Here is a 23343-nt window from a genome sequence, read left to right as displayed (position 1 = left end):
TCGCTTTCTCTCTCGCTCTCGCTTTCTCGCTCTCGCTCTCTCGCTTTCTCTCTCTCTCGCTTTCTCTCTCTCTCTCGCTTGCTCTCTCTCTCTCGCTTGCTCTCGCTCTCTCTCTCGCTTGCTCTCGCTCTCTCTCTCGCTTTCTCTCGCTCGCTCTCTCGCTTTCTCTCTCTCGCTTTGTTGATGAGGAGCAAAGTTCAAGACATGGACATATGTCGATGTGCCTGAGTTGAAATATGGGCTCGGGATGATCTATAGTGGGGGTGGCAGGAGGACAGGCAGGCAGCTTCTAAACCCTGATAGAAATGTACAGCTCCTACACGTGCCTGCCTGTCTTGGTGGGAGGCATAGGCAACATGACAAACGGACAAGGTGCAACTCTTCCAGTTTGAAAAGGTCATTGTCTATTTGACAAGAAGAAGAGAATTATGAATAGCTGATCATTCTGTGACATCTGAAGATAATGAGGTATGTGCTGGCATGAGGATCTGAACTATTTGAGAACTGGCAACGGTGACCCAGAGGTAAGCATTTTTTCCCCATATCAGCCCCCGGCATATCTGCCCTTTTTAACCCCACAGACACACAACAGACCAGTGTCGTTCGTTGAGTCATGTTTCATCAATAGTACTACTAGGCCGACATACACTATTCCACTGTAGGCTGCGCACACTTCCACTGTAGGCTACTATACATTACAGACCGACTCGAACCCCCCCCCCCCATCCCTCTCTGACTCACTGCAGCCCTTTTACAACCACTAAGGGCTCTCGTTGCGGATTCGTCCAGAAACTCTACCTCACTAGGGCTACACCCCAAATGGCACCTTATACTCTATATAGTGCACTAGATGGTTAAAGGTAGTGCACTATATAAGGAATAGGGCTCCATTTGGGACTCACCTTAGTTAGCTCGCTAGCGTTTCCCTCCTCCGTTCCTTGTGGAGCCGTGTTGCATTGAAAGGTGAGGTCTGGGCTGGCCATCCTCTGTCAGGGAATATTAGCGTTAGCATTCCTGCTGCATGAGCGGCTGGAGATGTCTGCATCGTACACACAGACACACCGATCCACCGCCACAGGAAAAACATAGCGCCTCAGCAGCATACAGCCTACCACTAGAATGAGATGAAACACAAAATGAAGGACCATATGGACACAATGAAATGACAACGAGTCAATGTTCAGCATCTTAGCATAGAGTAACCAAGCAAGTCATGCTGGGCCCAAAAATGTTCATTTTTGGAATACTCTTTTTATCCGCTGCTATCTTGGATCTCCAATTCTTGTTCCGACTTGTGTCGATGTGATTTGGTTCCATCTGATCCTTGAACCACTGTATGTTGCTGCCCATAAAAAGTCACCCAGAGAGTCACTTTCAGACTCTGGTCCCAGATCTGGTTTTGCTGTCTTGCCAACTCCTATGGCCATTGTGTTTGGCATGGCAACGGTTATATAGGTGTTGTCTATACCGCACAAACAGATCTGGGACCAGAGGGGTATACTACTATTTACTCAGAGTTAGCGGCAGGCGAATGAGAAACAGCCTATCAGGCTTGTAACTGCTAGTCGATCGCCAAACTCTTGATTGAGACAAAGCTGAAACATCAATCCATGTGCGAGTCAGTGCAACATTTTAAATGTTTTCCTGAAATCAAAATTCTTGCAAATTCAGTAGGATATGGTGTGAAATAGGCTTTTAGAAGTGAGTTTTTTTTTGTATCGTTAATGCCGCCTTTGCTTTGGTGTAGAACAGCACAAACACCTTTTTTCCCCCACTCCTATCAATAAAATAATTTTGTCATTCAATAGTTTTACTCTACATAACTTTCAAATGCATCCCGTCATTGCTAAATGTGTGATGTGATAGGTATTTTAAAATTTTTTCTCCCCAATTGGTGATATCCAATTGGTAGTTGTCCCATCGCTGCAATTCCCGTACGTACTCAGGAGAGGCGAAGGTCGAGAGCCATGCGTCCTCTGAAACACGACCCTGACAAGCCGCACTGCTTCTTGACACACTGCTCTCTTAACCCGGAAGCCAGCCGCACCAATGTGTCGGAGGAAACACTGTACAACTGACGACCATGTCAGCGTGCATGCGCCCGGTCCGCCACAGGAGTCGCTAAGGACATCCCAGCCGGCCAAACCCTCCCCTAACCCGGAAGACGCTGGGCCAATTGAGGCATCGCCTCATGGGTCTCCCGGGCGTGGCCGGCTGCGACACAGCCCGGGATCGAACCCAGATCTGTAGTGACGCCTCAAGCACTGCAGTGCCTCTGGGAATATTACTATTTTTAACACATTTGATTAATAAAATATTTAATCAGTCATCTTACCCAAATGACGCAATCTTTGCGAGAGGGAGGAAATCTGATTTCATTGGTCCTCATCTCGCGGATCAGTCATTTCATTCAGGGTAAGTGGAGTTAGCCTGACCCGGAGTAGGTTAGTTCTGAAAGATTTGTTGCCATAGAAATTTACCTGGCTAAAAAGTTAGCCACTTTCTTATGACCGGTTATACCGAGTTTACCAAAGTTCCAGTTGAAGTCGCAAGTTTACATACACCTTAGCCAAATACATTCAAACTCAGTTTTTCACAATTCCTGACATTTAATCCAAGTAAAAATTCCCTGTTTTAGGTTCACTTTATTTTAATAATGTGTAATGTCAGAATAATAGTAGAGAGAATGATTTATTTCAGCTTTTATTTCTTTCATCACATTCCCAGTGGGTCAGAAGTTTACATACACTCAATTAGTATTTGGTAGCATTGCCTTTAAATTGTTTAACATGGGTCAAACGTTTCGGGTAGCCTTCCACAAGCTTCCCACAATAAGTTGGGTGAATTTTGGCCCATTCCTCCTGACAGTGCTGGTGTAACTGAGTCAGGTTTGTAGGCCTCCTTGCTTGCACACACTTTTACTGTTCTGCCTACACATTTTCTATAGGATGAGGTCAGGGCTTTGTGATGGCCACTCCAATACCTTGACTTTGTTGTCCTTAAGCCATTTTTCCACAACTTTGGAAGTATGCTTGGGGTCATTGTCCATTTGGAAGACCCATTTGCGACCAAGCTTTAACTTTAACTTGCTTCAATATATCCAGATAATGTTCCTACCTCATGATGCCATCTATTTTGTGAAGTGCACCAGTCCCTCCTGCAGCAAAGCACCCCCACAACATGATGCTGTCACCCCCGTGCTTCACGGTTGGGATGGTGTTCTTCGGCTTGCAAGCCTCCCCCTTTTTCCTCCAAACATAACGATGGTCATTATGGCCAAACAGTTTTATTTTTGTTTTATCAGACATTTCTTCAAAAGCACAATCTTTGGAATCTTATCACACAAACACAAATGGGCCCTGGTCAAAAGGAGTGCACGATATAGGGAATAGGGTGCAATTTGGTACACAGCCTGCTGGTCATGTGAGTGATGGAAACTGTTTATTCAGCTGCACTACTTGTTAGACCAGATCTTGTGCTAATGTGACATGGGAGTCGGTGGTGGCATGTGCATGACTTCCACCAGGGCAAACCGGAGAGTCAGGCAGGGCAAGCTGCTGTTCATTGTGTGTTCTGTGAAAAGCTGACATGGTGGATCCATGCAGGGAATTTGGCACAAGGGGTTACGCGCGTACACACATGAAAGAATACATGTACGCACACATTGGCACACATGCTTAATTTAGAGTTATTAATGTACCTTTTAGTTGTTCTGGGTTCTCCCGAGTGGTGCAGTGGTCTAAGGCACTGCAGTGCTTGAGGCGTCACTACAGACCTGCTGTGTCAGGGTTTGACCGGGGGGCTTTACTTGGCTCATCGTTCTCTAGCAAATCCTTGTGGCGGGCAGGCGCCTGCAGGCTGACTTCGGTCATCAGTTGAGCGGTGTTTCCCCCGACACATTGGTACGGCTGGCTTCCAGGTTAAGCAGGTGGGTGTAATGGAGCGTAGTTTGGAGGGTGATGTTTCGAAGGACGCATGACTCGTCATTCACCTCTTCCGAGCCAGTTGGGGAGTTGCAGTGATGAGAGAAGATCATAATTGAATCGCAATGGGATATCACAAAATTAGGGAGAAGGGGGTAAAATACAACAACAACAAAATACTTTAGTAGTTCTACAAATGTGTCGCGCAATTGCATAGCCGATAGAAATGTTGCACAACTTGAGCTCATGGGCTCTCATGAAGTGTTAGATTTGATTTTTGAACACATTTGCATTGATCATGGACAATATAGTGTTGAGTACCAGGCAGTTAGCAAATTTGACTAATTACTATCAGCAGCATCCGAGCTTGGAGAAGCCTAATTACCGTGACTAAACGGTCACGTGGAATTTGACTCGTGACCGCCGGTGTGGTGGTTATACGGTCACCGCAACAGCCCTACACATGGAGAGAGACACACACACACACGGACACACTCACAAACAGATTTCGTGCTCTCATATGTAAATGAACAGTTAAGGGAAACCTGTCTTTCTGCTTTTTAATTTCAAGGTTAAGTGCTTTTGTGCAATTGTGTTTGCACACAACATTTAACTTGACATGGTCAGATTTGAAGCTATAACGGTGACGTCATCCTTTTATGCCAAGTCAGGTAATGTAATGTCGATCATCTTCTCTTGACTGTCCCCAAAATTGCTGCAAATGTCTTCACGGGCTCTTGGCCATTGAGCCATAGGGCTTTGGCCAAAAGTAGTGCGCTAAATAGGGAATAGGGTCCCATTTGAGACGTAACCCTGGAGTCATTTTTTTTTTTTTTGAGTGGAGAGATGAGAGGAGGAGGAAGTGGTCTCGGTCCTGAGGCCACGGGTAGATAATGAATTGAGAGCTGGTGCAGTAATCTCCATTAAGAAGAGGAGTGGTAATGGAGAGCTCGTGCAGTAATCTCCATTAAGAAGAGGAGTGGTAATGGAGAGCTGGTGCAGTAATCTCCATTAAGAAGAGGAGTGGTAATGGAGAGCTGGTGCAGTAATCTCCATTAAGATGAGGAGTGGTAATGGAGAGCTCGTGCAGTAATCTCCATTAAGATGAGGAGTGTTAATGGAAGAAGAGGAGTGTTAATGGAGAGCTGGTGCAGTAATCTCCATTAAGAAGAGGAGTGGTAATGGAGAGCTGGTGCAGTAATCTCCATTAAGAAGAGGAGTGGTAATGGAGAGCTGGTGCAGTAATCTCCATTAAGAAGAGGAGTGGTAATGGAGAGCTGGTGCAGTAATCTCCATTAAGAAAAGGAGTGTTAATGGAGAGCTGGTGCAGTAATCTCCATTAAGAAGAGGAGTGGTAATGGAGAGCTGGTGCAGTAATCTCCATTAAGAAGAGGAGTGGTAATGGAGAGCTGGTGCAGTAATCTCCATTTAAGAATAGGAGTGTTAAAGGAACACTTTTTTATTGTAGACATTCGCCATAGTTTTGCCCCAAAGAAACACGGAAGGAAAGAAAGTGATAGGAGGAGAGATGGAAGATGGAAAGAAAAGGAAGTAGCTGAAGGAACAAAATATTAAATCGAGAACAAAACACTGGTTATTATTTTTTACCTAGTGTAACAGCTAACACCATCCCCCGGGGGTTCAAACGAGGTAACTAGACCGGGTCATGGATTCTGTGGTGCAGAGGTGACCGCACTCCCTAAGCCACCTGGCCAACTCCTCAACGTAACACAAAGCCACCTGGCCAACTCCTCAACGTAACACAAAGCCACCTGCCCAACTCCTCAACGTAACACAAAGGACAAGGGAACTAAGCCTAGCCAATATTTTTTTCCCGCAGGTATGACTAGCCCATATTTTTATTTTATTTTTTCCCCCCCAGTTGCGAATTTCCACAGCACAACAATGCTGACTTATGGACTTCTGTGAAGACCAAACATGGTCCTCGTGGCTAAATGTGGGATGGTGCTAGGGTGTTCAAATTAGGTAGACTAGGCCAGGTCCAGTAAAGCGCTTGGCCATGAAGCAGTGGAGTGTCCACCCTTTTTTGTCAGCTTTTGTTCAGACACTTTTGGCTGGGTGTCAGAGGGGGGATGAAGAAAAATAGTTGAGTATCATCTGCGTAGCATAGAAATGGTAGGAGAAACCATGTGAGTATATTACATTGCTGAGTGACTTGGTGTACAGAGAGAACAGGAGAGGGCCTAGATCTGAGCTCTGGTAGACACCAGTAGAGAGACCATGTGGTGCAGACACAGATCCCCTTCATGTCATCTTGTTCGAACCACCATTTAAGTTTTACTTACAAGTTACTTACAAAAAAAGATTTCCAAGAAAAACTCAATCAAGGCTTGATCTGTGTTCTGATGAGGTTTTCCATTACATCGCTCTGCAAAGATGGTATGTTATGGTACTATGCCCTATTGTATAGCAATCTACTGCCATGTGTGCTGTGCTGTTGTCTGATAGCCGCCTCTCTCACAGACAGAGCCCCACTAGACGGATGTGACGGGGAAAAGATGAATGGAGCACTATCTCTTATCATTGACTGTTTGCCTGTCTCTCTCCACGCTCACTGGCGTACTATCCCCGCCCAGTCTGTTTGTATTACTGTGTGTGTGTGTCTGCTTGTTGTTGATTTATCACAGTCTGTCTGATTGTGTGCCTTGTCTATGGAGGGAGGCCTATTATGGATTGTGCTTACAGTATATCATCTGTGTGTGTGTAAAAGCTTGACTGGCGTTGCATTATGCTACCTTATCTACACCAGTAGATAACGTAATGTGTGAAAAAAGGTACAGTATTAAATGAAGTGCCCTTTAATATAGCCTAGACCACATGGATTTTTTGTTGCCAGTTTCTGGTGTTTTGTGGTGGAAAACTGAGTAAGTCGACCATAACCCTTCAACCCTGTTACCAATAGACAGACAGGCTAGAAATGTTTGAACAATGTCAGTTTCTTTGGTGAAGCTTGCCTTGCATTCAGTTGCCCCTCCCTGTTGCACACAACAAGCTTCCATTCCCCCTGTCACAAGGGGATTAATGACTTTTAAGATGAGGTCGTCAGCCCCGTTACGGTCAGCCCTGTTACTTTCTAAACAAAACTTTTTTTGTGGGGGGGTTTCTGTTAAAATGAAAATAAATAAATCATAAAATTCCATGTCAATTCACAATGCAGAATAATAGTCCTATTACGTATGTATGACAGCTAGGGCCAGACAATGAATTATATCTAACGCGACCCTTTAAAGACAGAACACAGTTCAGTAACATGTCCATAATTGATTACTTTTTAGACAATAAAAAAAAAAAGTGCCACGTCTGTACCTTTTCAGACAATGTAATTCTCTGCTCTGGCATGTAATGTTGCCTCCTTGACAACAACAAACGTTGCTGATTTGATGTCCTGCTATGTTTTTTTATGATAAGGTAGCTAAATGTGTGTTCATTCTACTAAATGTCTTGTTAAGTCGCAATGTATAACAAACTTCATAGTACTTTTTTTTTTAGGAATGAGTGGTCTGTGCGCAGGCAGCAGGTATGCTAGGATTGACAGTTCTGTTTACCTAGTGATAGAAGTGGCATTACTTTACAGACAAGTAAAATGCTGTTCATGTCTCCAGAGGTTTTCTGTCAGCTTTTTAAAAAAGCCGTAGTGTAGCCTAGCCTAACAGACAAACATGTCGTAGCCTGGTGGCATGGTCTACATCACAGCGTTTATCTCCCCCCAAAGTGCTCTGGCTGGCTGGCTGGCCCTTAATGCGGCTGTAAATCAGGCTCTGTCTGGGCCGGAGGTGCTCTGCCAGGCACCCCCTCTCTGCCATAGCTCACGTCTGCCAGGAGAGCTCCCCTTAGTTATGCTTTATGGTAATTTAGTCGACTGGCCTGCCATTCATCACTCACACAGTACATGTTCAACCACAGCTCAGAGCTCCGCCACCCCCTCCACTCAGGAGAAGCAGCTTCCAGGAATGGTGGATTGCGTGGGGTGGAGATGAGGGTGAAATGTATCAACTCCAGGCTGGATGGGGTATCAGGAGATATACAGTACCAGTCAAAAGTTTGGACACCTACTCATTCAAGGGTTTTTCTTTATTTGTACTATTTTGTACATTGTAGAATAATAGTGAAGACATCAAAACTATGAAATAACACATATGGAAACATGTAGTAAATAAATAAATGTAGTAACCAAAAAAAGTGTTAAACAAATCAAAATATACTTTATAATTGAGATTCTTGAAAGTAGCCACCCTTTGCCTTGACGACAGCTTTGAACACTCTTGGCATTCTCTCAACCAGTTTTATGAGGAAGTCACCTGGAATGCATTTCGATTAACAGGTGTGCCTTGTTAATTTGTGGAATTTCTTTCCTTAATGCGTTTGAGCCAATCAGTTGTGTTGTGACAAGGTAGGGGTGTGGTATACAGAAGAGAGCCCTATTTGGTAAAAGACCAAGTCCATATTATGGCAAGAACAGCTCAAATAAGCAAAGAGAAATGACTGTCCATCATTACTTTAAGACATGGTCAGTCAATGCGGAAAAATGTCAAGAACTTTCTTCAAGTGTAGAAAGTTGAAAATTGAAAGTTTCTTCAAGTGTAGTCGCAAAAACCATCAAGCGCTATGATGAAACTGGTTCTCATGAGGACTGCCATAGGAAAGGAAGACCCAGAGTTACCTCTGCTGCAGAGGATAAGTTCATTAGAAGTACCAGTGTCAGGAATTGCAGCCCAAATAATTGCTTCACAGAGTTCAAGTAACAGACACATCTCAACATCAACTGTTCAGAGGAGACTGCGTGAATCAGGCCTTCATGGTCAAATTACTGCAAAGGAACCACTACTAAAGGACACCCATAAGAAGAGACTTGCTTGGGCCAAGAAACACGAGCAATGGACATTAGATCGGTGGAAATCAGTCCTTTGGTCTGATGAGTCCAAATTTGAGATTTTTGGTTCCAATCGCTGTGTCTTTGTGAGATGCGAAGTAGGTGAACGGATGATCTCCGCATATGTGGTTCCCACCGTGAAGCATGGATGCTGTGGTGTGAGGGTGCTTTGCTGGTGACACTGTTAGTGATTTATTTAGAATCTGAAGCGATACGCCATCTCCTCTTTGTTTTGAGCTTAGTGGGACTATCATTTGTTTTTCAACAGAACAATGATCCAACACACCTCCAGGCTGTGTAAGGGCAATTTGACCAAGAAGGAGAGTGATGGAGTTCTGCATCAGGTGACCTGGCCTCCACAATCACCCGACCTCAACCCAATTGAGATGGTTTGGGATGAGTTGGACCGCAGAGTGAAGGAAAAGCAGCCAACAAGTGCTCAGCATATGTGGAAACTCCTTCAACTGTTGGAAAAGTATTCCAGGTGAAGCTGATTGAAAATGCCAAGAGCGTGTAAAGCTGTAATCAAGGCACAGGGTGGCTACTTTACTTTTTTTGGGGTTCATACAAGATTCCATATGTGTTATTTCATACTTTTGATGTCTTAACTATTATTCTCAATGTAGAAAAATAGTAAAAAATAAAGACAAACCCTTGAATGAGTAGGTATGTCCAAACTTTTGACTGGTATTGTATATTGTGTTTACTGGTATAAGATGTCTGTTAGTGGAAAGAAACTGATTCATGGAATTGAACTGTTTTCTCTTTCTCTCTGCCTTTGTGTTCTCTCTTTCTGTCTCACTCTCTCTCAATCTCCCTACATGTCATTTTCTCTGCCCTGCAGCACTGCAAAGTATAATGTCCTGACCTTCCTACCTCGGTTCCTCTACTCTCAGTTCAGAAGGGCTGCCAACTCCTTCTTCCTCTTCATCGCTCTCCTGCAGGTAAGACAGAGATTATTTGTATTGGTTGCTAGAGCTTTGCCATCAGTAGTAAAGGTCACATTAATATTCAAATACACACTGAATACCCCACATGCATTCCCAAACTGAATACACACACTACTGAAAAATACATGTGGGAGCGTGAGTCTCCCTCTCTAAAGGAAATTAGTGTTTTACTTCCTCTTCCTCAACACACATCATTCCAAACATCAGATGCTTTAAAAATGCAGAGGCTGCTGTGGAGAGGCACCACAACTATATTTCAGTGGTTTACCAGACATGAGTTGTAGCAGAGGACAAACAAAGATTCCTAACACAGACCAGCGCTCACATGGATAGCGTGGAAATATTCTAATTTGGATGGTGGAGCTGGGATTTATGTGGTTAGATCAGGGTCGTGTTCATTAGGCACCAAACGGATGAAAATGGACCGAAACATGGAGGGACTACCTGGACGTTACCAATAAGAAATGCTTATTTTAGTTTTCTGTTGCGAAACTAATCAAAACATTTTCCTTTGCGTGCCCCAATGAACATGAATGTCGTATTAACTTTGATTTCTCTATAATGTGGCATAATAGACCAGAGGAAATCCACAATCTACTAAAAGTTCAGAGTGATTACGCTTAACCTCACAGAACCTTGGTGTGAATCTAAAAAAACAACTCTCCTAGAAGTTCAAAGCTCCACGGAGCCGATTAGGACAATGGATTCTGGGCAAGACTTAAACCTCAATCTTTTATCACTCTGGATTCTGCTAACTAATGCAACGGTAATGAGAGCTGACTAACACAGCGTTAATGAGAACGTTTGACGCTAAATGTGACTTTCAGGAAACTAGGTGTATAGGTGTGTCATTACTTCACAGGAGAGCGGTTTGTATGTCAATGTTTTTTTGTAGAAATGCCTTTTTGAACATGTGAACTTTCATGTGCCTTTAATAACAAACGTGTATGCCATCTGTAAATACTAATAAAATTGTTAAAGTACGAGCCTAATTGGTTTAGCCACAGCAACCTTCCCGCTAGCCATGATTGGCTGAGATAATGAGTGGGCTGGACATGCCGAGAGATGAGTTTGGATTGGTCTGCCATATAGCTCACTTCTGTCTATTTGAGCTGGTCAGTATGTGTAGGGAATCCTGTCTAACGCTGCTTTAAAAAAAATATATTGGGTAGTAAAACTTAACAAAAAAGACTCCACTATGCAAGTATCCATTCCAATAGAATGTCACTGCAACAACTGTTTCAGAGCATTCTCATCTGTGTGTGCCAGAGCGCAGAATAACTGATGAATTTACGAACGCTCAACACCCGTTGAATATGGCCGGTGTCAGTAAATGTCGGCATAAAAGCATCATTAAATTGTTGACAGGAGCACCAAAACTCTGGATAACATGAAAACAGCCAAACCAGCTCTGCTAGGGTGGGTAAAATGGTCAGAGTTTGGGTGGGGGCTAAAGCTTAAGATGATTCTTATGGCATTGTACACAGTCAGTGTGAACCAGAATGAGCTGTACAAAGAAAATGGAAACGACACAGGACGTCTTATTTAATGAAAGAGGTTGCAGTCTGCCGTGAGCGTTCATCCATGTATACGGGAAAGAGTCTAGCTACATTTTCAGATATTATACATTTCTTATTTTGTGCAAGTTTTCATTGCAAGTTAAAGCTTACTGTTAGCTAGCTAGCTGACGTTAGATGGCTGGCTCGCTAGCTAGCGTTACGTTTATGATCTGTGTGTAGTAATATCTCAGAATTCCATTTCACATTGCTAGTTATAGCCTGATGTTAGCTAGCTAACATTGAACCTATTTGGTTCACTTTAGCTAGCTATGACAATCGGTTTGTATTGGTAGTACTCTATAGATTGGGATTATGGTTAATTGTTTAGCTAGCTAGCTACATGTCTAAACAAAAGACCCCAAGTTAAAGCTTACTGTTAGCTAGCTAGCTGACGTTTGCGGCCGGCTGTGTGACAGCCTGGGATCGGACCCAGGTCTGTAGTGCCTTAGACCGCTGCGCCACTTGGGAGGCCTGATTTTTAAATTTTTTTAAAAGTAGAGACGAATAACTAGAAAATGGTATATCATACACTGCAGTTGAAGAACAATGGGGAAAGTAATTCTGCTTTGAAAGTTGATAAACTTGTCTGTCGCTAGATACTCATGGGATAGCTAAATCTTTTTTATTTCAATATCAGCCTGTAGGCCCTGGTCAAAATATTGTGCACTATAAAGGGAATAGGATTCCATTTGTGACGCAGCCTATGTGATTCAGTGATGTTTCATTTTGAACTGGGACGTGTGCTTTTCCTTTCAGCAAATTCCGGATGTGTCGCCCACGGGTCGCTGGACAACTCTGGTGCCGCTCCTCTTTATCCTGGTGGTGGCAGCAGTCAAGGAGTTCATTGAGGATCTGGTGAGGGAACACTACCAACACTGAACACTGGGGAACACTACCAACACTGAACACTGGGGGAACACTACCAACACTGAACACTGGGGGAACACTACCAACACTGAACACTGGGGGAACACTACCAACACTGAACACTGGGGGAACACTACCAACACTGAACACTGGGGGAACACTACCAACACTGAACACTGGGGGAACACTACCAACACTGAACACTGGGGGAACACTACCAACACTGGGGGAACACTACCAACACTGGGGGAACACTACCAACACTGGGGGAACACTACCAACACTGGGGGAACACTACCAACACTGGGGGAACACTACCAACACTGGGGGAACACTACCAACACTGGGGGAACACGAACACTGGGGAACACTACGAACACTGGGGGAACACTACGAACACTGGGGGAACACTACCAACGCTGAACACTGGGGGAACACTACGAACACTGGGGGAACACTACGAACACTGGGGGAACACTACGAACACTGGGGGAACACTACCAACACTGGGGGAACACTACCAACACTGGTGGAACGCTTAACTCAAATTGCCCCTTTGATACCTTAATCTGACTTTAACAACACCTGTGTGTTTTCAAGGCTTTTAAAGATGCGTTAAAGGTTTTGTATAATTTCAGCCAGTTGTTTTGAAAGTAGCACTCACAAACCAAAACGGGACCCCGAAAGTTGTGCACAGTTGTGTACGTCATCCAATTGGTATGATATGTCATGAATTCCAATTTGTACAATATGTTACAATTTTGTAAGTGCTTAAAATCCTGTTCAATCTCTTTAAGTCTTCTGACCTCAATGGAACCTAAATTAGCCTAAGGCTGAATAAAACATAGCCTAAAGGACATAATGCATTGTCAAGGAAGAATCTGTTGAATTTGAGCGTTTGTGAGACTGGCACACTTCTAGACTTAATTAATAGAGGTTCTATTTTTTTCTTCTTTTAGTATTAGGCAAGATGTTTGCCTGCCTTGATTGAATTGACCATACTCTAACTCAATACGGTAGCCACTGTAAATGGATGAGAGTGAATAGATGTTCAGTTGCACGGTCTGGTTGGTATTGTTGGATTCAGGCCACTTGTCCTTTGAGTGTTCTGTATGGGATTCCTGGAGCAGAGAGGAGACTGTGATGGTGACGGGAACACAGCAGGACACAGGCACACACAGACTGGACCGGTCACAGCTGAGCACTGCACTGGGCTACTCGGTCCATAAATTAGCCTATATAAGTTCATGCTCAAAAACAGTTGTGTCCATTTGCTGAAATTCATGTTGTTTAACAGATGTTTGAAAATGTGGACCAGCATTTAGGCCTGTCTATATTTTGAAGGTTAACACATTTTGCTTCAGTTTCAAATACCAAGCGTCAGAATGTATTCATTTTTTTTTTTTTTTACATTTCCCAAGACCCATTGCCAATTGTGAATTGAATTCAGTACTGTACCATGCCAGAGTATGCTGCACTTTTTAGCTGTGCCCCTGCAATGCGATCCTCTCTGCCTAGCCCAGCTCCCAGTGGACTGTAATAGTTATCCTATAACGTTAGCAACGTTATCTTTATATCTGGCATCTAGCGGTGAAGTGGCCAGCGCAGCAATTTACACCCCGGCCTCTCGCAATAAATATTGGAGCAGCAAGGTGATGACTTTGTCTTTATTAGGTTGAAGGTCATCTGCACCACGCCCAGCCCCCTGTCCACATCCCATTGGCGCCCGATGATGAAACGGCCGGCTCAATGATTGACCCGCATGCTTCATAAAACATTCATCATTGATGCATCAGTCACATCTCAGTATCCCCTCATAGCTTTGTTCTGAAATAATCACTATATGAAATAAATAGGCCTGCATTGTATCGGCAACACAAGTGTGTGTGTATTTTAGGAGCCCTGTATACGCTGTGCTTTTGTTATTTCATGTTTGATGCAGTGCAGTGCCTTCGGAAAGTATTCAGACCCCTTAACTTTTTCCACATTTTGTTAGGTTACAGCCTTATTCTAAAATTAATTTCTGAGGATTTAAAAAAAATCTACACAAAATACCCCATGATGACAAAGCAAAAACAGGTTTTTAGAAATGTTTGGTAATTTATTACAAATAAGAAACGCACATTTTACATAAGTATTCAGACCCTTTACTCAGTACTTTTGTTGAAGCATCTTTGGCAGCAATTACAGCCTCAAGTCTTCTTGGGTATGACACTACTAGCTTGGCACCTGTATTTCGAGAGTTTTTCCCATTCTTCTCAAGCTCTGTCAGGTTGGATGGGGAGTATGGCTGCACAGCTATTTTCAGGTCTCTTCAGAGATGTTTGATTGGGTTCAAGTCCGGGCTCTGGCCGGGCCACTCAAGGACATTCAGAGACTTGTCCCGAAGCCACTCCTGTGTTGTCTTGGCTGTGTGCTAGGGTTGTTGTCCTGTTGGAAGGTGAACCTTTGCCCCAGTCTGAGGTCTTGAGTGCTCTGGAGCAGATTTTCATCAAGGATGTCGCCGTACTGTGCTCTGTTCATCTTTCCCTCAATCCTGACTTGTCTCCCAGTCCCTGCCGCTGAAAAACATCCCCACAGCATGATGCTGCCACCACCATGCTTCACCGTAGGGATGGCAGCCTGTTATTCCCTACATAGTAGGGCTGTGAATTGTCAGGGACCTCATGACGATATGTATTGCGATTCTCACAATTCTATATGTATTGCGATTCGATAATGTTATTTAATCTGCTGCAACCGGACAATGTTGCTGTAGTGCTGCAGCCAGACAATGTAGTGGCAAGGTAGCGCTGCAGCCGGGCAACGTTGCTGCAGCCGGGCAACGTTGCTGTAGTGGTGTAGCGCTGCAGCCGGACAATGTATTGGCAAGGTAGTGCTGCAGCCGGGCAACGTTGATGTAGTGCTGCAGCCGGGCAACGTTGATGTAGTGCTGCAGCCGGGCAACGTTGCTGTAGTGCTGCAGCCGGGCAACGTCGCTGTAGTGCTGCAGCCGGGCAACGTCGCTGTAGTGCTGCAGCCGGGCAACGTCGCTGTAGTGCTGCAGCCGGTCAACGTCGCTGTAGTGCTGCAGCCGGGCAACGTCGCTGCAGCCGGGCAACGTTGCTCTAGTGGTGTAGTGCTGCAGCCGGACAATGTAGTGGCAAGGTAGCGCTGCAGCCGGGCAACGTCGCTGTAGTGCTGCAGCCGGGCAACGTCGCTGTAGTGCTGCAGCCGGTCAACGTCGCTGTAGTGCTGCAGCCGGGCAACGTCGCTGCAGCCGGGCAACGTTGCTCTAGTGGTGTAGTGCTGCAGCCGGACAATGTAGTGGCAAGGTAGCGCTGCAGCCGGGCAACGTTGCTGTAGCGCTGCAGCCGGGCAACGTTGCTGTAGCGCTGCAGCCGGGCAACGTTGCTGTAGCGCTGCAGCCGTGCAGCCGGGCAACGTTGCTGTGGCGCTGCAGCCGGGCAACGTTGCTGTGGCGCTGCAGCCGGGCAACGTTGATGTGGCGCTGCAGCCGGGCAACGTTGCTGTAGTGGTGTAGCGCTGCAGCCGGGCAACGTTGCTGTAGTGGTGTAGCGCTGCAGCCGTACAATGTTACTGTAGTGCTGCAGCCGGGCAACGTTACTGTAGTGCTGCAGCCGGGCAACGTTACTGTAGTGCTGCAACCGGGCAATGTTACTGTAGTGCTGCAGCCGGGCAACGTTTCTCTAGTGGTGTAGTGCTGCAGCCGGACAATGTAGTGGCAAGGGTAGTGCTGCAGCCGGGCAACGTTGATGTAGTGCTGCAGCCGGGCAACGTTGATGTAGTGCTGCAGCCGGGCAACGTTGTTGTAGTGCTGCAGCCGGGTAATGTTACTGTAGTGCTGCAGCCGGGCACCGTTACTCTAGTGGTGTAGTGCTGCAGCCGGACAATGTAGTGGCAATTGTAGTGCTGTAGTGCCGGGCAATGGTAGTGCTGCAGCCGGGCAACGTTGATGTAGAGCTGCACCCGGGTAACGTCGCTGTAGCGCCGCAGCCGGACAACGTCGCTGTAGTGGTGTAGTGCTGCAGCCGGGTAACGTCGTGGAGTGGTGTAGTGCTGCAGCCGGACAACGTCGCTGTAGTGGTGTAGTGCTGCAGCCGGACAACGTCGCTGTAGTGGTGTAGTGCTGCAGCCGGGTAACGTCGTGGAGTGGTGTAGTGCTGCAGCCGGACAACGTCACTGTAGTGGTGTAGTGCTGCAGCCGGGTAACGTCGTGGAGTGGTGTAGTGCTGCAGCCGGACAACGTCGCTGTAGTGCTGCAGCCGGGTAACGTCGTGGAGTGGTGTAGTGCTGCAGCCGGGCAACGTCGCTGTAGTGGTGTAGTGCTGCAGCCGGGTAACGTTGTGGAGTGGTGTAGTGCTGCAGCCGGACAACGTCGCTGTGGTGGTGTAGTTCTGCAGTCGGGTAACGTCGCTTTAGTGCCACAGCCGGACAACGTCACTGTAGTGCCACAGCCGGACAACGTCACTGTAGTGCCGCAGCCGGCTAACGTCACTGTAGTTCTGCAGCCGGGCGACGTTGCTGCAGGGGTGCTGCAGCCGGGCGACGTTGCTGCAGGGGTGCTGCAGCCGGGCGACGTTGCTGCAGGGGTGCTGCAGCCGGGCGACGTTGCTGCAGGGGTCTGCAGCCGGGTGACGTTGCTGCAGGGGTGCTGCAGCTGGTGGGTGAGAGACAGTGCTCCTCCACGTGACATACAGCCACATTCATTAGCCACTCCAGCACATTGCCGGGATATTTAATTCTATTGGATTTCTGAGTGAATGAGAAAAAGCAGGAGTGAGTGAGGGAGGGAGGGAGTGGGAGACAATGTAGAGAACATCTCTAAGGCAACCTGTAATGATGTGCAATTCCTCAAGGGACTCAACAAAGACTGCTGGGCGAGTAGTACGCTTGGTTGCGTTTGGTGCACATCAAAACCTCACAGCGGTATAGTTTCCTACTCACAAAGGCATTTCAGTCTTTCCTTTTCTTCATGCCTGATGAACGTTGGCTGTCTGATGGAGGGATACTGGTAGGCTACACCTCAGATATTTGAAGGTATTTAAGTTACAGAAGGAGCTCCTCACTGTACTCAGCAGTATTAATAGCTAGGCTACTTTGTTCTAAGTCAAAACAAACTGAAATTTCACATTTACCTTAGTGTTCAGACCATTTACTCTACTTTGTTGAAGCACCTTTGACAGCGATTACAGCCTTGAGTCTGTTTGGGTATGACGCTACATTCTTGGGGCACACTTGTATTTCTGGAGTGCCATTCTTCTCTGCAGATTCTCTCAAGATCTGTCAGGTTGGATGGAGAGCGTCGCTGCAAAGCTATTTTCTGGTCTCTCCCAGAAATGTTTGATTGGGTTCAAGTCCGGACTCTGGCTGGGGAAATATTTTTAGGGGAAGGGTAGCCCTCTATAGTCCTTTAAAGTCGCCGTATTGTTTGACATGTTAAATACTGTGCAACAAAGATGCGTATTGTCCTCAATTTGAGTAAAATTACCAACTGGAGAAATTGGGCTTTGAATGGGCTTTGTAAAGGGCTTTAACTTTCCCTTCTGGGTAATATTACTGTAGTGGTGTAGTGCTGCAGCCGGGTAATGTTACTGTAGTGGTGTAGTGCTGCAGCCTTTAAACAGCTTGGAAAATTGCAGAAAATGATGTCATGGCTTTAGAAGCTTCTGATAGACTAATTCACATCATTTGAGTCAATTGGAGGTGTACCTGTGGATGTGTTTCAAGGCCTACCTTCAAACTCAGTGCCTCTTTGCTTGACATCATTGGAAAATCAAAAGAAATCAGCCAAGACCTCAGAAAAAAGATTGTAGACCTCATCAAGTCTGGTTTATCCTTGGGAGCAATGTCCAAACACCTGAAGGTACCACGTTCATCTGTACAAACACCATGGGACCATGCAGCCGTCATACCGCTTAGGAAGGAGACGCTTTCTGTCTCCTAGAGATTAACATACTTTGGTGCGAAAAGTGCAAATCAATCCCAGAACAGCAGCAAAGGACCTTGTGAAGATGCTGGAGGAAACAGGTACAAAAGTATCTATATCCACTGTCAAACGAGTCCTATATCGACATCGCCTGAAAGGCCGCTCAGCAAGGAAGAAGCCACTGCTCCAAAACCGCCATAAAAAAGCCAGACTAAGGTTTGCAACTGCACATGGGGACAAAGATCGTACTTTTTGGAGAAATGTCCACTGGTCTGATGAAACAAAAATAGAACTGTTTGGCCATAATGACCATCGTTATGTTTGGAGGAAAAGGGAGAGGCTTGCAAGCTGAAGAACGCAATCCTAACCGTGAAGCACGGGGGTGGCAGCATCATGTTGTGGGGTGCTTTGCTGCAGGAGGGACTGGTGCACTTCACAAAATAGATGGCATCATGAGGAAAATTATGTGGATATATTGAAGCAACATCTTAAGACATCAGTCAGGAAGTTAAAACTTGGTTGCAAATGGGTCTTCCAAATGGACAATGACCCCAAGCATACTTCCAAATTGTGGCAAAATGGCTCAAGGACAGCAAAGTCAAGGTATTGGAGTGGCATTGCCCTGACCTCAATCCTATATAAAATGTGTGGGTAGAACTGTAAAAGCGTGTGCGAGCAAGGAGGCCTACAAACCTGACTCAGTTACACCAGCTCTGTCAGGAGGAATGGGCCAAAAGCTTGTAGAAGGCTATCCAAAACGTTTGACCCACGTTAAACAATTTAAAGGCAATGCTACCAAATACTAATTGATTGTATGTAAACTTCTGACCCACTGGGAATGTGATGAAATAAATGAAAGCTGAAATAAATAATTCTCTCTACTATTATTCTGACATTTCACATTCTTAATATAAAGGGGTGATCCTAACTGACCTGAAAAAGGGAATTTTTACGAGGATTAAATGTCAGGAATTTTGAAAAAATGAGTTTAAATGTATTTGGCTAAGGTGTATGTAAACTTCCGACTTCAATAATTAAAGTTGGACTATAAATTGTGCCTTCCTGTGTTTTACTTACGCTAAAATTTGTGTTGTATTTGACTCAGCCATTTTCTTTGTTCATATTCTTATCTTTTATTATTTCTTATTGTTGTTGCATTGTCCAGAAGGAGCCTGTGAGTAAGCATTTAGTTGGAAGGTGTATACCGTGTGTGTCCCTTAAGTACGACTAATACAACGTCAAACTTTCTGGGGCATCAGATTCCGGGTGGTTTCCCTATTAGGGTTAGCTTATAGGAATCTGTTGTAATCCGCCACAACAGATAGTTTCAGTCCAAAATGGCACCCTATTCCCCATGTAGTCCACCACTTCTTCAATGCAAGTGCCTCAATGGCTTAACTTTCTATCTTGGCTAAACAGGTTTCTTTTGTCTGTTTGCAGAAACGTCACAACGCTGACAGTGTCGTCAACAAGAAGGAATGTCAAGGTACTGCCCAATTCTTTCTGTCTTTGTTGTTGTAATTATAGATTGATTGATGTTTTATTGCCCTTCAAGTGGTAATTCTTTTCATAGCTCACTAAGAAGGTCTCAAGTTGCATATATATATATATATATATGTTCAAAAGTTGGGGTCACTTAGAAATGTCCTTGTTTTCATGAAAACATACATGAAATGAGTTGCAAAATGAATAGGAAATATAGTCAAGATGTTGACAAGGTTATAAGTAATGATTTTTAATTTAAATAATTGTGTCCTTCAAACTTTGCTTTCGTCAAAGAGTCCTCCATTTGCAGCAATTACAGCCTTGCGGACCTTTGGCATTCTAGTTGTCAATTTGTAATCTGAAGAGATTTCACCCCATGCTTCCTGAAGCACCTCCCATAAATCAGATTGGCTTGAGATCAATAGGGTTGAGATCCGGTGACTGTGCTGGCCGTCCATTATAGACAGAACACCAGCTGACTGCGTCTTCCCTAAATAGTTCTTGCATAGTTTCAAATCAAAGTTTATTTGTCACGTGCGCCGAATACAACAGGTGTAGTAGACCTTACAGTGAAATGCTTACTTACAGGTTCTAACCAATAGTGCAAAAAAAGGTGTTAGGTGAACAATAGGTAAGTTAAGAAATAAAACAACAGTAAAAAGACAGGCTATATACAGTAGCGCGGCTATGAAAGTAGCAAGGCTACTTACAGACATCGGTTAGTCAGGCTGATTGAGGTAGTATGTACATGTAGATATGGTTAAAGTGACTATGCATATATGATGAACAGAGAGTGGCAGTAGCGTAAAAGAGGGAATGGTGGGTGGCAGGACACAATGCAGATAGCCCGGTTAGCCAATGTGCGGGAGCACTGGTTGGTCGGCCCAATTGAGGTAGTATGTACATATATGTATAGTTAAAGTGACTATGCATATATGATAAACAGAGAGTAGCAGCAGCATAAAAGAGGGGTTGGGGGGGCACACAATGCAAATAATCCGGGTAGCCATTTGTTTACCTGTTCAGGAGTCTTATGGCTTGGGGGTAAAAACTGTTGAGAAGCCTTTTTGTCCTAGACGTGGCACTCCGGTACCGCTTGCTATGCGGTAGTAGAGAGAACAGTCTATGACTGGGGTGGCTGGGGTCTTTGACAATTTTTAGGGCCTTCCTCTGACACCGCCTGGTGTAGAGGTCCTGGATGGCAGGCAGCTTAGCCCCAGTGATGTACTGGGCCATACGCACTACCCTCTGTGCCTTGCGGTCAGAGGCCGAGCAATTGCCGTACCAGGCAGTGATGCAACCAGTCAGGAAGCTCTCGATGTTGCAGTTGTAGAACCTTTTGAGGATCCCAGGACCCATGCCAAGCCTTTTTAGTTTCCTGAGGGGGAATAGGCTTTGTCGTGCCCTTTTCACAACTGTCTTGGTGCGTTTGGACCATTCTAGTTTGTTGTTGATGTGGACACCAAGGAACTTGAAGCTCTCAACCTGCTCCACTACAGCCCCGTCGATGAGAATGGGGGCGTGCTCGGTCCTCCTTTTTCTTGTAGTCCACAATCATCTCATTTGGCGCTGTGCTTTGGGCCATTGTTTTGTTGTTGGAGGAAATTGGCTTCAATTCAGCGCCCTCCACAGGGTATGGCCTGGGGTTGCAAAATGGAGTGATAGCCTTCCTTCTTCAATATCCCTTTTACCCTGTACAAATCTCCCACTTTACCACCACCAAAGCCCCCCCAGACCATCACATCATATCCAGTGTGCCTCCAGCACTCCTCCAGCATCTTAATTTTTTCTGCGTCTCACGAATGTTGTTCTTTGTGATCCGAACCCCTCAAACTTAGATTTGTCTGTCCGTAACAATTTTTTCCAATCTTCCTCTGTGTTCTTTTGCCCATCTTAATATTTAAATGTTATTGGCCTGTCTGAGATATGGCTTTTTCTTTGTAACTCTGCCTAGACGGCCAGCATCCCGGAGTCGCCTCTTCACTGTTGACGTTGAGACTGGTGTTTTGCGGGTACTATTTAATGAAGCTGCCAGTTGTGGACTTGTGAGGCGTCTGTTTCTCAAACTAGACAGTCTAATGTACTTGTCCTCTTGTTCAGTTGTGCACCGGGGCCTTTCTATTCTGGTTAGATCCAGTTTGCGTTCTGTGAAGGCAGTACACAGCGTTGTACCAGATCTTCAGTTTCTTGGCAATTTCTCGCATGTAATAGCCTTCATTTCTCAGAACAAGAATAGACTGACAAGTTTCAAAAGAAAGTTATTTGTTTCTGGCCATTTTGAGCCTGTAATCGAACCCACAAATGCTGATGCTCTAGATACTCAACTAGTCTAAAGAAGGCAAGTTGTATTGCTTCTTTAATCAGTAGAACAGTTTTCAGCTGTGCTAACATAATTGCAAAATGGTTTTCTAATGATCAGTAAGCCTTTTTAAAATGATAAACTTGGATTAGCTAACACAATGTGCCGTTGTGCCGACATTAACAATGTCTTCACTGTATTTCTGATCAATTTGATGTTATTTTAATGGAGCAAAAATTGTATTTTCTTTCAAAATCAAGGACATTTCTAAGTGACCCCAAACTTTTGAATGTGTGTGTGTGTACATTGTGTGTATGTAGGCCTAGCCTCCAAAACATGAATGTATTTCTTTGTTGTCGAATGACAAGACATAATATATGGCTCGGTATGCATTGTGTAACACTGTGCCTTCCAAGTAGGCTAAACAAAGCATGGTGGTGGTGATTTGTCTTGCGTGTCACAACACTTCTTTTACCTTTTTGTCTCTGCTCTTTAAAGTGCTGAGGAATGGTGCCTGGGAGATCGTGCACTGGGCCAAGGTACATTACCAGACTACCTCCTTTTAACTTAAAGTTCTGTATTTTGCAATTCAGTGTTAGATTGTTCCGCACTCTGAAAGTAGTCTATGCACCAGGAGAGACAGTAGGGTAATCCATGGATCGGTTTTATTTGAACCGCCACTACAAACTTCTGCTAACTTTAGCCACAGGTAGTTGATTATCAATGGGAGTGATGGGGGCAACCATGCAAATAAGTAAAGTAATGGACAAATAACATTTTTTAAGGATGCTGGGATCATCTAACATTAATTTGTAAAATACGGAACTTCCCCTTTAACCAACGGCATCAGGCAGGGGTATGATGTTATTCTAGGAGAGATATTCATAGACAGCCACTGACATCCCACAAGAACTGGAACAAAGAACAGATGTTGATGAGGATGTGTCCACAACAGTCTCTTCCTATCCAATCTTTCTATATTTAGTACACACACACACCAACACCTCCTGTTTGCCATCCGGCCCCTTTCATCAGCCTGGCCTGGTCACTAATTAATCCACTGCTTCCATGTGGACGGACAGCGATAAGAAGAGAAGGAAGGCTATGCCCGAGAACATAACAGACATGGAGAGAGAGAGCAGCTTTTAGTCCAGTGGTCATAAAACACCCCAGTTAATTACCGTGTCAGAAATGGTCCACCCACAACAATCAGGTGAAAAAGCAAAAAAGGTAAGGATGTGTGATATTAATAGCCTGGCCGTTAAATAGAAGGCACACACAACTGGTTTCTCCTTACTATAGCTCTGCTGGGGTGGTGAGAGGCAGGAGAAGACATTAAGAAAAGATTCACCATTGCCTCTGGTTCTGGAGAATGCATGGTTTTAGTGGCCCGGGTAAATATATTGTCATTTCAAACCGGGAGAGGTTTGTTTTTTTACC

General features: G+C 44.9%; 1 protein-coding gene across 3 annotated transcripts in view; it reads left to right on the top strand.

The window, feature by feature from the left end:
- Window positions 1-23343, top strand: part of atp8a1 (ATPase phospholipid transporting 8A1) — a 232151-nt gene that overhangs the window by 84877 nt on the left and 123931 nt on the right. For all 3 annotated transcript variants that reach the window (XM_071399246.1, XM_071399245.1, XM_071399247.1), the window contains exons 3-6: window positions 9659-9758; window positions 12080-12178; window positions 19560-19605; window positions 22402-22442. In XM_071399246.1, coding sequence (XP_071255347.1) covers window positions 9659-9758; window positions 12080-12178; window positions 19560-19605; window positions 22402-22442 — 286 coding nt within the window. The remainder of the gene's footprint in view (window positions 1-9658; window positions 9759-12079; window positions 12179-19559; window positions 19606-22401; window positions 22443-23343) is intronic.

Source organism: Salvelinus alpinus, chromosome 4 (assembly GCF_045679555.1).
Source record: "Salvelinus alpinus chromosome 4, SLU_Salpinus.1, whole genome shotgun sequence".
Taxonomy (NCBI): Eukaryota; Metazoa; Chordata; class Actinopteri; order Salmoniformes; family Salmonidae; genus Salvelinus; species Salvelinus alpinus.
This window is presented reverse-complemented; position numbering and strand designations above follow the sequence as displayed.